Below are 15,006 nucleotides of genomic sequence, written 5' to 3'. Positions count from 1 at the left end.
CACCAAATTCAGAGCGCCACCAACCACTTGACCAATCATGGTGCAGCGCGCACAACCAGAACTTGGGTATCTACCAGATTTTTTTCATCCACTCAGCAATTGCATGTATGCAGTTCTGAAAGCTGCAGATTAAAATCCAATTTCAGAATAACCTGAGTTTTTTTTCTGCATGTGCCATGAAGGAAAATGCAAAAGATTGTATCAGGAGAACCAAAGGGGTGGTGTAAAAATGAAGCACTGCATGATAGTGTTAAATGTATGACTTAAATGGAAGGGAGTGTGATGAGAAAGAAAGGTATCAAATCCAAAACCTTACTTATTCCAAAGTAATAAAGACTTGAAATAAATGTGGTGTGGTATCAAAAGCAGTCAATAGGTTGCACATAATCTGGTCACCCTTGATTTGTAATCGTCCTTGGCTGATCAAGGACTGATCCCAAGGCAACCTTTGTACTATGATGGATTGGAATTCTAGGGAGGATCCAGAATGTCATTGTCATCAATGATTGTGTAAAGTTGTTGATTCACTTATTTCGTAAATGCTTTAGGAAGTACTTAAGTCAAGAGGTAGGCCAAACCTGCTAGGCACAGCCTAATCAACAGCGGGATTCTTTAAAAGATGTCCTCTAAGCTGTCCTCTAGTGTCCCTGTTACAAACTGCAGTAACAGAGGCATGGCCTAAGGATTGATTACATATGAAGCATATGTACAAAGCATATTCGAATGCTGAATGAAGCAAGCAGGCCCTAATAGAGTGCCCACCACCAGTCCCCTGCAATCACCAGATTCTGTTGACCTGTCATAGGACCAGGGTCATCATGTGAACAACAGCATATTGACCTACCAGTCTCTCCCTGTCAGCTGCTCCCGCCACCTTGCAGATGTAGTTTCACTTTGACCTACCCAACTGCTGCTCTTCACCATTGACTCTAACCCAGGTATCTCCAACCAGTCGATCGTGAGCTAGCATTAGCTTTCAGAACACCTTCAGAGAGCTCACAGCCTTGAGTTCATTTTTGAATAAGCACAGGATCACATGTTTCTTTTAAAGTTAAAGAAAGGCTGGGTTTACAGTATTATCATCAGGCTGCAGATAGCAGAACCAGATAAAGAGTAGTGCTCAGTGAGATTTATGGGCCAGGCTGGGGCACAGAGACTAAGTACTGAAGTATGTAACTCTTAATGTCCTTGCAGACTCAATTTTAGAGCATGAGAACAAAACCATGTTTCTGAATGCTTTTAAATGGGAGAAAATGAAAATAAAATGTAACCTTAATGATTAACTCTTCATTTTAATTTTCTCCTATTTCAAAGTATCGCATTTACAAGCAGTAACCCATTTGCTTCCAGTGGCCAATAGACGCTGTGTTATATTTATAAATGAAAACTAGTTGTTTTTTTCAAATGGGAGAAATTTAAAGTGAAGAAAACTTTTTCTATAAAATCTATATGCCTTTTTTCACTTTAAGTTAAGCCGACATCTTACTGTATTATGAAGCATGTTTGTTCACTTAAAATTCCTCCCATTTAAACAAATGACACATTAGGGGCGGTGGTGCAGCAGTCCCGTGGCGGTCCAACTGCCACAGTCCTAATGTAGCGGGCAGACCGCCACCACTGGTTTGGCTGGCCATTGGACCACTGAACTTGTAATAAGGGCCTTATCCTATTCATGAGCACACGTTCATACACCCCCAAAGACCACACTCTCACGGACACACATTGCTGCCCTGCCATAGTGTCCCTAGTCACAGTATTTTGTTCAAACAATAGTATCTGGCTCTAAGGACAGAGGCTTAAAGTCAATTAAACTGGGTGTATGGGCATCTAGTAACAATGTGAGTTGCTTGGCCTTCAGTAGCTCACAAGGATTTTCACTGATCAGAAGTAGCTCTCACTACAGAAAAGGTTGGAGACCCCTGCTCTAACCACTGTGGAGTGAATTATTTATCATGCCCACTTGCAATGCCTCAGCCACCATTGTAGGTCAAGTCTCCCATCCATTACTTTTCTCCTTCTGCCTAGTATTTGTTTCTTGCTTATTTCTCATAATGGGTGTGTCTGATAATACCAAGGCAGAATACAGAGAACAGGTGGTAAAGCGAAGAAGCACTTTTATTAACCTCCAAGTGGGACCGGTTATGTTTAAGCTGTTGCCTAAACACTCGCTCTGCCTCAGTGTTGAGCAATAATTTCCTGCCTTCACTTAGTATTATTTAAAGTGAACCTGCACTACATTATAATACTGTGCTCCTGTTGATACCCACTATTCAATGGAGTCAACATATGTCCCTGCAAATATATCTTTATGCAGATGCATCATGATCTAAGCATTTTCCACATTTTAAATTACTCAAGTGGTGTCCCCATAAGTCAGAAGAACATTTTATGCTTAGAATAAAATGTGTATAAGAAACAAAACATGTGATGTCAGTGCAGATTCAAGTTGCTCGGATAAGCAGCCCCCACCAATAAAACGCAAGTGCCAGGAAAAATTGCAAGTGTTGTAGGGACATCCCATGTCTTGGACTAATTTTTGTTATATTTGACCTCGCCAGGGTAGGTTCATGTTATGTTTAGAATATACAGAATTATTTATTCTTTGCTCGATTAGGTTTCCATGCAGCAAGGGTCACAAGGAATGCCACAACAGACGTATCAGCAGCCTGTTTTAATCACCAACCACCAGTCCAATCAAGGCGTATTACCCTCAACAGGAATGCCAGTTTATTATAGTGTGCTTCCACCTAGTCAACAAAATAATTCAAGGTGAGCTCATTTTTACTATTGTGCAAGTATGTTCATTTATTGTTATTTCATGTTAAATGTGTTTTAATTCATTCTTATGTGTGTGGGTTTAGAAGTTGGAAATGTTTTGTATCAAAAATCACTATACCCAATTTCCAAAGATGGCTATTCTAAAAGTACAGGCAAAGCAAAAGATTCTCTCAAAAACAGAAGTGGACTTGGGAGTAAAGAATTTAAACAACATCATAATTGGTATTTTGCTGTTCTAGTGCTTCCCCTTTAAGAACTTGTGAGCTAGCTGTAGTTGGATGAAGAGATGGACCTTTTCTTTACCTCAACTACTTACATTTTTCGTTACACACCACAGGGATGCAGCAAATTGCTTTCCGAGGAGCTCTTTTTTAAATGTTTTAAAATTTTTGTGGTCTTCCTTGCGAACTCGGATCTGGCCAAGTCGAGGCTTTTAAAAGATAGGTCTCCAACTTTAGTTTGTGCATATGGGACTCTTTCAGTTTCAGATTTGCCAAGTCTATCAGGATTGCACCAGTCTTGGAGATATTATTTTCAAGGGCCGCTTGTATGGATGTGTGTAATTTGGGAGCTTCCTATGTAAATGGGGAGTCTTACTGGATGACCTCAGATTCAAAAATTGTACATAAGGACCTTTTTGCCCTCTGCTTCCAATAGTGGCAGACTTCCATGCATTAGGATTTATCCTCCCCTTCCAGCAGCTGGGTAAACCAAAGTGCTCCGATTTTGAATGGTCTGCCACCAATTTCTGGGTTTTCAGTGTCTCGATCTCAAGGCACACCATAGCACTCACTGAATAGTCCTTAAAAGATGCATGCTGATTTTCTCTTCTGGTGTGATCTGGGTTTAGGTCTTCACTGCTTTCATTTACTTCTCAAGACCTTGCACCCAAGGCAGTGTTTTAAATGTGGCCACAAATATCCTAGTTGCCAATGAGAACTTATGTCTATTTGGTGACATTGTTTTTAGGATCTCTTCTTAAGCCATGTCTACTATGATCAACAAGGGCTCCACAGCAGCCTAACATTGGTATACACCGCTGTCCTTTCTTATAATCGCATTGGATGAAGCAAAAGGTTCTTCATCTAAGTGCCACCCTCGAGCCTCCACAGAGATCTTGAACCTACAGACTCCGCCTCTGCCAAAGTGGATGGGCTGCATTGGGGAGACATGGCAGTGTTAGTTTACCTCATATACTCTATGTTGCTGCGAATTTAAGCCTCCAGGAGTCTTCTCTCGGTATTCACACTGGCCCTTGCAGTTCTCAGGCCGCCACATTATTGAGCTCTGAGCCTCAAGATTGCTGCATTTTTTGTACACTCCATTTTGCTTGGATCTAACCATGAGGAAAACTGGGTCATCGATCGACTGGTGTGTCAATGGATACATCTTCCTGCAGGTTCCCCCCCCTCATTAATGTACCTACAAGTGCTAGACTGGTCTGGAAACCGGGTGGCGCAGTGCAACCTTAGCCATGCCCCTGCTAAACTGACGACACTAGAGTACATTAGATTCTGGTTTTTCCATGCCTTATCAAAATTGATTCAGCGTCCTACTTGTTTTTCTATGATGAAATTCCTCAGTACTTTGTTAGTGATTAGGTCAAGTGTCTCCTCCTAAAATTTCAGAGTTATACCCTGTTGCAGGCGCTGCGAGAGAAATTGCTTTTTCAGGCCCACGTGACATCTGTATGTGGTGTCAGCAGTTGGAACATGATGGAGCGGTCTGTGACTCCTGTTCTTCATTGCATTCGACTGCCGTCAGAGGGCAGGAGTAAATGGTACCATGCCCTGCTCTTTGCAGTCACAGGCTTCCCCGATCGCGGATCCCTTCTAGCTGGTGTTGTGTATCGATTTAGATTCCGTATGAATTTCCCGATTCATGCCCTTATATAGGTACAATTCACATTGCCCTTATATAGGCATAGAAATCCAGGCCTTATTTAGGCATAGCCCATGCTACCCAAATACAGGGATGGCTACTTATATCCGTTCATCTAAGTCACAACGATTTCTTGGAAAACCAGACTCTTAGGGACATGCCGTTGCTTGAATATTGATTTCTCCAAGAAACTCATTATTATGCATGAACATCCGTTCCTTAGAGGTTCATTCATGACGTTCATATGCCCGACTCTTACGTCGATTCTGGCATTCCCAAACCCCTTCAAGGTATAAATATACCTTCACTTGCTATGGCAAAGCACAGTGTGGTTCGATGCAGTTCGACTACCTACTTGCACGACGCAGCTCACCACAGCAAGTACCAAAGGAAGCCAACTCTTCAGCTGACGCACTGACCAGAAGCTGTCATTCTCCTGCCGAGAATCCAGCTCCAGTGTTTCTGACTCCCCTTGCGGGGTGTGGGGAAATAGAGTCCCGGGAAAGAGATACCAACCTCTCTCATTCTAAGGTATGGAGCTGATTAGAACCTAGAGAAACCTTTGGCAAAACTAAAACCTATGCTAAACCAGCACCTACATCTTCCCTCGTACTAGACCTAGGTTAGGTACACTGGGGTAGGCGTATTTTAGAAACACCAGTTGAGTATTTTAGCCTGTGTTATTTATGTATGTATTTTTATATATGTCATAGCAACAGACCATGCTTGTTAGAAATGGGATCTCTGGTTGGCTAAGGCTTGCGCCAAAGCCAGACAGAGACCACCACTCTAATCAGGGCAAGGGAGTTACATGCCAAAGATAACCCCTGCTCACCCCCTTGGTAGCTTGGCACGAGCAGTCAGGCGTATCCCGGAGGCAATGTGTAAAGCGTTTGCGCAACACACAGCAGCGACACCCTAGGCACACCACAAAAAGGGAACTCCACATAAGGTTATATATAAAAATAGCCTTTGTATTACCATAAAGACATTCGATGATAATCACACAATTACACTGTGCCAACTTGCACTGGGCAGTATTTACAGGGGATTATTTACACCAGACAGGGCCACGTGGGCCACTGTCAGAATCAGCACTTAGTAGAAATAGCACTTCTAGAACATAGAATAATTGTAGCACAAAATAACAATTGTATAACACAACCAGTAACCACTGGTAAAAGGTAGGTACACACTACGCAATCCTAATCACCTTAGGCATAGATCACGCAGGAAAACATAAACTCACTAGCATAAACTATACTAGGCAAAACAACCTCCTAAGCATAAAACACAGTTAGAGGTATCATAGGCATAAAGGCATTGCATATTACGCATAAATCACATTTGACATTAGGTAATCACCATCACAAACACAGTATACCATCACCCTGCGCAAGATCACAGTAGGTACTGACCCCAGGCCAACTGGCCTTCCGTGGGGCTCAAATGCCCTTTGTCCCAAAAGTCAGAGCTGGCTGCGCATGCAGTCAAAAGCAACAACGCTAAAGAACAGGCCTAAACGTGGCAGCTGCCTACTACTTGCTGGGCAGCTGTAGAAATGTGGCATGGGCCCTCACTGGCCCTGGGAACAAAAGAAAAAGTGCGCCAAACGTTGGAGCCACACGGGGCTCTGAAAGAAAACATGTCTTGGAGCCCTCAGGCTCCTGAACTGATTAGGCGCCCCCTAGGGAAAGAAGTGGGCTAGCCCCCAAGTTCTGTGGGCCTGCTAGGAACACTGTGCTCCCAATAGAGCCACGCAAGGCTCTACAAATAAACAACTGTGCCCCAACGTTGGAGCCACGGCGCTCTAAAATGAAATATGCCCCAAAAAGAGAAAGAAGGATTTGCCACAACGCTGGAGCAGATGCGAGGGAAAATCCGGGGCCCCTCTGGGCTCTCTAAACAGCAATGTGCCCCCTCTGGTGGAGCCACGCACCTGCTCTACAACAACTAGCTGCGCCCCGTGTTGGAGTCCTGATCTGGGACTCAGGAGTAACCCAGAAACTGTCCACGCGTCGCAGCTGCCCGCCACCGCGGTGCAGCTGAGAACAAACCGAACGCTAGCCCCCCCCCCACCCCCCAACAACGCCAGATCGGAGCCCCACTCACCGGGACTCATGTGCTTTCGCCGGACCTCACTGCGGGGTCGCACCAAGGCGAGACGCCGCCTCACTGGGGCGGCGTCTCGCTCTTTCTTGCCCTGCCTGGGACACTCCTCCAGTCTCTCTGCCATGCGCTGAGGACAGCCGCATGGGAGCATGCACGGCTCCACTTCCTCTGCGGCGGCGTGGCTCTCCTTGGGCACGGTCCAGTGCAGGGTTGGGCTCCCGCCTGGACTCTTCTTTTGGACCAACCTTCCCTTTGTTACCGAAGCGCGCGGTGGACTCCCATCGGCTTCCGGCTTTCCTCTTTGCATTCCGTGGGCGCTGGGCTTCCCTTGGGACAGCGGAAGTCCCGCCCCATGTCAGTCAGCACGCAGCCTGACTTCCGGATTCTCCCGGGTCGCGCCGATGATGAGCTGCAGGCAATACGGGGTAGGCTCCTGTTAATTACATACACGGTCCCTGGCGGGGTCGTCACCCACTAGGGGCATGAAAGCTGGCACAAGGTCCCTGGCGGGGTGGGCACCCGCTAGGGATATCATAAATGGCAAATCTGCGGGGTGGGCACCCGCGCCGAAATCGGCAGTTGGATGGCAGGGGAATCTCCACGCCGGGGATTCCCTGCTACAGATGATCGCCGCTCTGCGCTGCAGCCCACGAGGACGTCGCTCCTCAGGACAATTAAAGCGCTCTTTAGCAATTAAAAATAAAGCGCTCACAGGATGAAAAAGAAAGTGCTCCCAGGCGCTACAGTCCCAAAGTCCAGGGAAAGTCTCTTAGCAGGCAGGGGGGGCAAAGGCTGGGCCCAGGGGCCAGCTCACAGGGCCCTCCAGCAGAGAGGCAGTCCCCAGTGGCGGTTTCTCCTGGTGCCCAGCAGCAGTAGCAGCAGGCCCTCCTCAAGATAGGATCAGTGAGAACATTTCACATGGGGTCACAGCCCCTTTTTATACAAAATTTCCTTCGTCACCTAGCACAGGGTTAAGGGAAAACCAGATGCAACTGGTTTTGGAGCACTTTGTTGTGTGCTCAGCCCCGCTCCCTATTCACAGGGCACCACAAGGGGCGGAGCCAGCATTGTGGAGGGAAGGCACATCCCTATTCAGGTCCCAGGTGCACTCCTCCCTGCCATCAACCTGCAGATCCCCCCATGCACCACTGGGCAGGCCCATCCTGACTCCTGGAGCCAGGCACACCAGCCAGCTCCAGCCAATCACAAGCCAGACAGTCAACACATTCACTGCACAGACTGGCCAACTTCTAGAAGTGGCATTTCCACACTAGTCACATTAAATCTGCGCACACCATCGTGCAGCATTTAATCTCACGAGTTCGCACATACCAAACTCGCCCCTGCACTCCCCACCCATCAGGAACTACCATGGACACATATATTCCTCATGCATTCCTATGGGAGGGCAGGCCAATCTCACCACACGCACTCAGATTGCGCACGCACTTTACACTGTGACACAGTGTTAAAGCGCGCAGAAGCCAAAAACAACTAGTATCAGGTCACATTTAAAAGCAAAAAGTTTAGGGGTGACCCTGCCAAAAGGGCCAAGTCCAACAATGCTATTACAGTAATATTGTATATTACTGTTTGCGCTGTACGCATTATACTTCACATTCTGTCTTACGATTGTTGCAGTTCATATCTCTTGCATGAGAAAGAAGACTGTTCAACAAACCCTTTTTATTGAAACGCCCGTCTCTCTATTACTGTGCAACTCTGTAGAAACTAAGCATGCACGATTGACTGAGTGAAATAGTTATCTATTGTTTCCACGACTCTGAAGATAGTGTTCCAACTCTAAAGGGAAACAAAGTTGTCATGTTTATGCGGTTGTCGGAGACTAATCCCTTCTTGTTCATTCGAGTAAGTTTCTAGTCACCTCTGAGTTAGCTGGCACACATAATTAATTTTAATGTACTCGATAGAGACATAATGACCTGAGTCCTTTGTCAAATCTATAGTGTATAATATTCCAATGCGCAGAGCCTATTAGGGATATAGGAACTACACTACAGGGCGCCCAACAATTGGTAAGGCACTAATTTAACGCTAGATACTGAAGTAACTCAGTCGTGCTTTTCTCAGAGACCCCCTACCATAATACTCCAATAGACGTCTGGAGTGGGTAAGGGATAATATCTGCCATAGCTGAGTAGGACGAAAAATCAGTGTTCCAAAATATTGTGCACCTTATCTTTGTTTCCTTGAAACTTGCTCTGCAACTTTCATTAAAATGGCTGACGAGGATAACGCCTTGACTGCAGCTACAGGCGACAAGAAACCGATGCAGATGCTGTAATAATTCCACCAAATTTAAGGAAAGCCATCACTTTAAAACTTATAAAACATGGCCTAACATCAAGAGATGGTAGGGCAGTTTTTGTGATAGAGGTACATGAATATCACCAGACAGAGGTATTCTATTCGTGGATAGTCTTCCCTGAATCAAATCCAGTAACACGTATGTTTCACTTCTACAAAGAAGATGAACTACCAGAGGAATATATCCCTTTCGAGGATATTGAAATTCCACTCACATAATAGGAGCATGAGCTCTGGTTTAACGGCACCCTAAACCTTTTAAATCACATTACCAGGCTCGGTCTACTAGGTAGACCAGGAGCAACATGGCTGGTTTTAGCCGGCTATACACCACATCCTGACATTAACGACATGTCTGATGTAGAGTTACTAGCTCAACTCAAAGAGTTAATCAAAATCTACAGACAATTGGTCCAATATGTCATGCGGGCTCTTACAGTCCAACCTACAATAGTTATTCCACAACAAACCTCTCACCAGGGGAATAAACGAAAATTACACCACAGACTTTACACGCAGTCATGGGTAAATTACCCACAAAACGTGAACAAATTCCATTCTGGATTACTCTAAAAATTACTCAGATCGAAGCAGTATTTCCTAATAATAGCCCTCATAAAAAACAGAATTTTAACAATCTGTTTACCAATGGGGATCACACCACATCTGGAGGACTGCAGCTCTTGGGGTACAGGCTTCTCTGCAACCTACACTAAAACACACGGTGTTCCGTCTATGGCGGTAATACCTGATGTCCTGAAACAGATTCAAAACGAATACGGGTCAGAGCCTGCTCTAAATTTAGGTATGAAACTACTGAAAGATTTTAAACAGGTCTCTACAATAATATTATCAAATATTTGAGAAGCAGCATCAGTAGCGATCTGCCAGAAGTTGAGGGAATTTGATGCAACAGAGCAACCACAAGAACTAGCCAGAATAATTGAAAAATCCGATGAAGAATTAGGCAGAGACAGTTTGGGTGGGAAACCAGTAAAACCACAACTGTCCAAAAGTCCTGAAAAGTTATTTTCTAAAAACACTCCTACCTCTTCTTAAAAGAAGTGGGAAAATAGCAAATAAATTTCAAAAGAGAAGCGTTCTCATTCCCGAGGTAGGTCTCCTCAAAAGGAGCCCTCTGAAAAGAAGTACAACCTCAGGAATAGGGATAATTTGAGAAAACCTGATAGATTTCAAGATCCCGATACACGTTCCTCTCATACCTTTCAGACTTCGTCACAGAAATCCGAAAGAAGAGGACGGTCAGAAAACAAGGAAGAACGCGTGAAGTCCAAAGACGATTGACACGTTCTGAAAAACAAAAAATCTCAATTCATCAAAAAGAAGGTAGCCGGTCTAAAAATCAGACATGCCGAGGATCTTGAAGACACAACTCAAGAACGGAGAATGGGCTCAGACAATGTTGGACAGCGCAGCAGAAGTAACAATAGCTCGCCAGAACCTGAAGGGACTTCTGGAGACCGTGGACCGAGGATATTGAAGTTGAAACTGCAGATACCAGGGTTAGTTCTCCACATAGGATCGATGAAATGACACTCTGGGTGGAGAGAGACATACCAAGAAAAGTGAAAGCACTCTTTTGGGAGCGACTTTCTAAAGGCTATGATATACTTCTAGCTGAACAAGACTGGCCACCTGAATTTGTCAGGGAGTGCCCACATGGCGAAGACATCAAAATGCCAGCCTTCTCTAATCAAATTCCAGTACATTTAAAATATACTTATGCCAGGAAATGGGCAGTCGCCCAAGCCCCAGCATTATACAGATATCATGTAGGATGGGATGAGGATTCTCCTCACCGTAAAATTCAGTTGAAAAATCAGCCAACTGCGCAAAGGCAGTACCCAGTTAAGCAAGAAGCTAAAAAAACGGGTCAGGGAGATCTTGGATCAACTTGAATATCAAGGGGTGATTGAAACATGCACCTCATCAATGAACAATCCTTTGTTTCCTGTCCCCAGACAATACATATCATCTAGTATTGGATTACAGACATCTAAACTCTTGTTGAAAAACATTTGCAGTGAAAAATGCACACAGTACAGCATTAATGAACAACGTTGTGCGTAAAAAATATAAAACCACATTCGACCTATATCAAATGGTTTCTTTTGTCAAAACATTGCAACAGAAAGTAGGTATTTGACCACTTTCTCAATACTGGGGACACATCGTCACTTCTGTCGTCTCCCTCAAGGATTCAAGAATAGTCCTGGGTTCTTTTCAGCAAAGGTAACAGAGTTACTACAAACTTATGATGACGACTCATTGTCATATGTCGATGATATATATCTGACAGACGATGACCTGAATAGGCACTTGAACAGGGTGAACACCATTATACTTGGCTTCACCTCTGATGGGTATGAATTCAATTTAAAAAAATCGAGAATTGCCCATCTAAACGTCCTCTTTCTAGGATATGAACTATCAAGTGAAGGCAAAAGCCTGGCAGCCAACTTTTTAGAAAAGTGTGCTCTGCTCCAACCTCTAAAAACGCTGAAAAACGTAGTTGATTCTAGGTTTCCTGAATTTCAGAAGAACTTACATTCTGAACTACACAGAAAGAGTTAAACCTCTCTAAGAATTAATCAAACCTGATTTCAAAACCATTTAATGGAAAAAGTAACACACAGAAAATTTGCATTCACTCCAAACAGACGTTAGCAGCCAAACATTTACAAACACGCGTAAACGTACGCAATCTAGTGATGCGAATCATTTCGGGTCAACGCGGATTCACCTTCTTAACTTTTAATAAAGGTGAAAAAGTACCAACAGCAGAAATAAAATTCACTTATATAGTAAAAATTCTGACCGCTGTTCAAACCGCTGTAGCAAGAGAAAGAACTCTAGCACAAGAGAAACGCATTATAGTCGTAACTCCTGTACCTGCCTTAGAAGCAGTGAAAAAAGCAAGCATTCCAAATGCTAAAGCTTTACATCCGAGATGGATACAATGGGTTAATTCTCTTACTGTAACTGATGTTGAATACGTTTTTGATCGTTATTTGAAAACACAAGCATTTCTACAATATGAACAAGAATGTCCTCTGCGTACTGAAAAGCTGCCTCTAGACCAGTATGAATGTATAATTTATACTGACCGATCAGCACAACCCGCTACGGGGGGTAAACAAGCTTATAGTGCTGCATGCGAGATCGTTAAAGGTTGTATGTGCGATGGTAAATTCAGACCTATGGTCACAAAAACGCAATCTGTAGGAGATTGTACAGCTCAGCAAGCTGAACTACAAGCATTCAAAATGGCACTTGAAAATACGGCTCGCGAATCCCCCACACTCATAGTGTGCGATTCTTTCTATTGTGCCCAATCTTAGAATGAATATTTACAGAATTGGCTTAAAAACTGTTTCAAAGATGCAAAAGGTGGCACAATCGAGCATAAAACGCTTTGGAAGCAAGTAGTTCAGTTACGAAAACGACTACAAAACATTCACGTGATCCACACGCTGAGTCATCAACGTGATGGCGTTCACGTTGAAAGGAATTCATTGCCTGATGAAGCCGCAAAGGCAGCTGTGCAAACGGCTTCCATCGCTGCAATCACTCGTTCAGAAAAGAAAATACAGTAAGAAAATGCTGGCTATCAATGCTACAAGCAAAGGTAGTGCAGTGTTAACTAAAGGGTTTCCACTCAAATACTCATATATAATTGATGCGAACAGCGTTCCGTTAGCTCGAATCCCTGGAGTGGGGGATAGGGTAATTCCAAACATGGAATGAAGAGCGGCTTTGATTTACGAAGCACATTTGGGAGAGGGTCTGATACATCAGGGGATCTCTAAAACAATATTAACATTAAAAGAGATGTACTGGTGGCCAGGTATGAATGCACATATTCACATCTTTGTCATTAACTGCATAGACTGCAATAGAGATTGCAGCACAGAACGCCACCAGATACCTGACAGCATAGTCAGCCCAGTACAGCCACCATTGTTAGACCTCATTAGACTTTCTACACGCAGACGTCCCTGTGGACAAATGCGGTTCCACAAATGTTAAGACAAGGTTCCTTTTGATGTGGCCTCAGCGCTTGGCTGACGCTTGAACTGTTATAAAAGATTTGTGAGTCTTTATCGGCACATACGCAATTGGCACGCTACATTCTGACCAGGGTCCTGCGTTTCGCTCTCAAGCTTACTAAGAGGCCATGGCCAGTTTGGGCATTGCATTGCGGTTTTCTTGTCCATTCCACCCTGAGGGAAATTCGGTTGTGGTGAGAAAAAACCGGGGCATAAAGCAATCTATAACAGCTAGGGTATTCGGTTGGATAACGGGTGGGTCAAACATCTAATAAGTGTCCAACGTAGTCTTAACTTGCCAAGAAGTTCTCTAGGGGGTATCACTCCGTATGAATTCCTTTTTGGGACAAGAATGTTGGTCTCGGACCTTGATTGTCACACATCAGTGGTGGAACAAAAGAAATTTGATATCAAAGATCGTTTGGCTGTTTTACAGGACTTAAATGAACTAAGAACGAAACAAAGCAACGTGTTCCTGAAGCCAACCACCACTGGGGAAAAACCAACTGTCCCAGCAAGGCCTGTCTGGATCCCAAAGCTTGGTGATCTAGTCAGAGAAAAGATCGCGGACAAGAAGGAATTTGGGCCTTCTTACAGACAACTAGTACTTGTCCTAGCAATCCACAGATCAAGAACAGTTTTGCTGCCGCCCCTTGCTGGTAAAAAGGAGAACAGGTTTGCGTCTATCAACCTGATCAAACCACACTATGTGGCCAATACTAAGCAGTAGGCCATGTGGACTCCAACCAAGTAGCAGACGCACTCCTCTAGCTACAATCCAAGAGGCTCAAACTGAGAGACTCATCACCATTGAAGAATATGCAGTGAGAAAAGAAGGACTAAGCAATAAAGCTGTGGAACTCGTTCCTCTTGAGACCCAAATAAGTTAGTCATGAAACACCTGTTTACAACGAAGTAACAAGTGATCAAGTGGTTCCAGTTATGTCAACAAATCCCGATGCTATCCCAACTGTTGACAGAACTGCTTCTGGCTATTTCATTAACTTTAATACGTTTTCTGAGGATCCCAGCGAACCTGAAACGACTCCAGCTAAAACAACTTTCAAAGAACAAGCAACTGAACTTTTTAATCACCTGGAAAATACTTATCTGGTTTCACCATGGATTGAACTTTGGATTGTGTTGGGAATATGTTTTCTTCTACTTTGGTTGACACTTGTAATAACTCTGGGTATGCTGATAAATGAGAGATATGTCAAAATGGACACAGCAAGTAAGAACGTCCACTTACTCCTCAAGCCACATATCATCCCATCGTGAACAAAGAGACTTGTCAGCAGTAAACATCACAGCCGTTCCTATACCTGATGGTATAGCCTGGGTCAAAACAGAATATGACATTTTTGGCCCGTCGGAGCTGTTGAAGATTCTACACCAATTCAAGATTTCATTGAGTGACTTTGTTTCATCTAGTACCTTTTCTGATGATTGGGACTTCAAGACTGTTAATAATATGATGTCAGACTTAGAAATGTCTGCAGTATTCACAAATAATGAATATTTAGAAGGTTCTTCAGACTATGAACAAATGTATTGTTATAACCATTGTGGTCATCATTTCTTGCACAAAACTGCAAGTCCTAGAAATGTATTAATGTATAACCAATGGGAACATTGTCCTACGCCACAAAAGGGTAGCTCAAAAACATTTGCTATGAAATTTCAATACTTTCCAGGGTTCAATGTATCCAATCCAGAAACATTTTACTTTAGAAATGTGAACAGAACAGGGAGGAAAAGTATGTTGACCAATACCAAACCGATTTATTCTGCAGCCTTTTTTGCCCAACTGTCTAGCCTAGGTTTCGACTTTTGG

General features: G+C 43.9%; 1 protein-coding gene across 11 annotated transcripts in view; it reads left to right on the top strand.

Moving 5' to 3' along the window:
- The window catches only part of R3HDM1 (R3H domain containing 1), a 536,983-nt gene that overhangs the window by 370,225 nt on the left and 151,752 nt on the right, over window positions 1–15,006 (top strand). For all 11 annotated transcript variants that reach the window (XM_078681804.1, XM_078681797.1, XM_078681794.1 and 8 more), the window contains one exon: window positions 2,615–2,769. In XM_078681804.1, the coding sequence (XP_078537930.1) occupies window positions 2,615–2,769 (155 nt within the window). The remainder of the gene's footprint in view (window positions 1–2,614; window positions 2,770–15,006) is intronic.

Source organism: Lissotriton helveticus, chromosome 3_1, assembly GCF_964261635.1.
Source record: "Lissotriton helveticus chromosome 3_1, aLisHel1.1, whole genome shotgun sequence".
Classification (NCBI taxonomy): Eukaryota; Metazoa; Chordata; class Amphibia; order Caudata; family Salamandridae; genus Lissotriton; species Lissotriton helveticus.
Note: the sequence above shows the minus strand (reverse complement) of the source record. Positions and strands in the feature narration are given on the sequence as shown.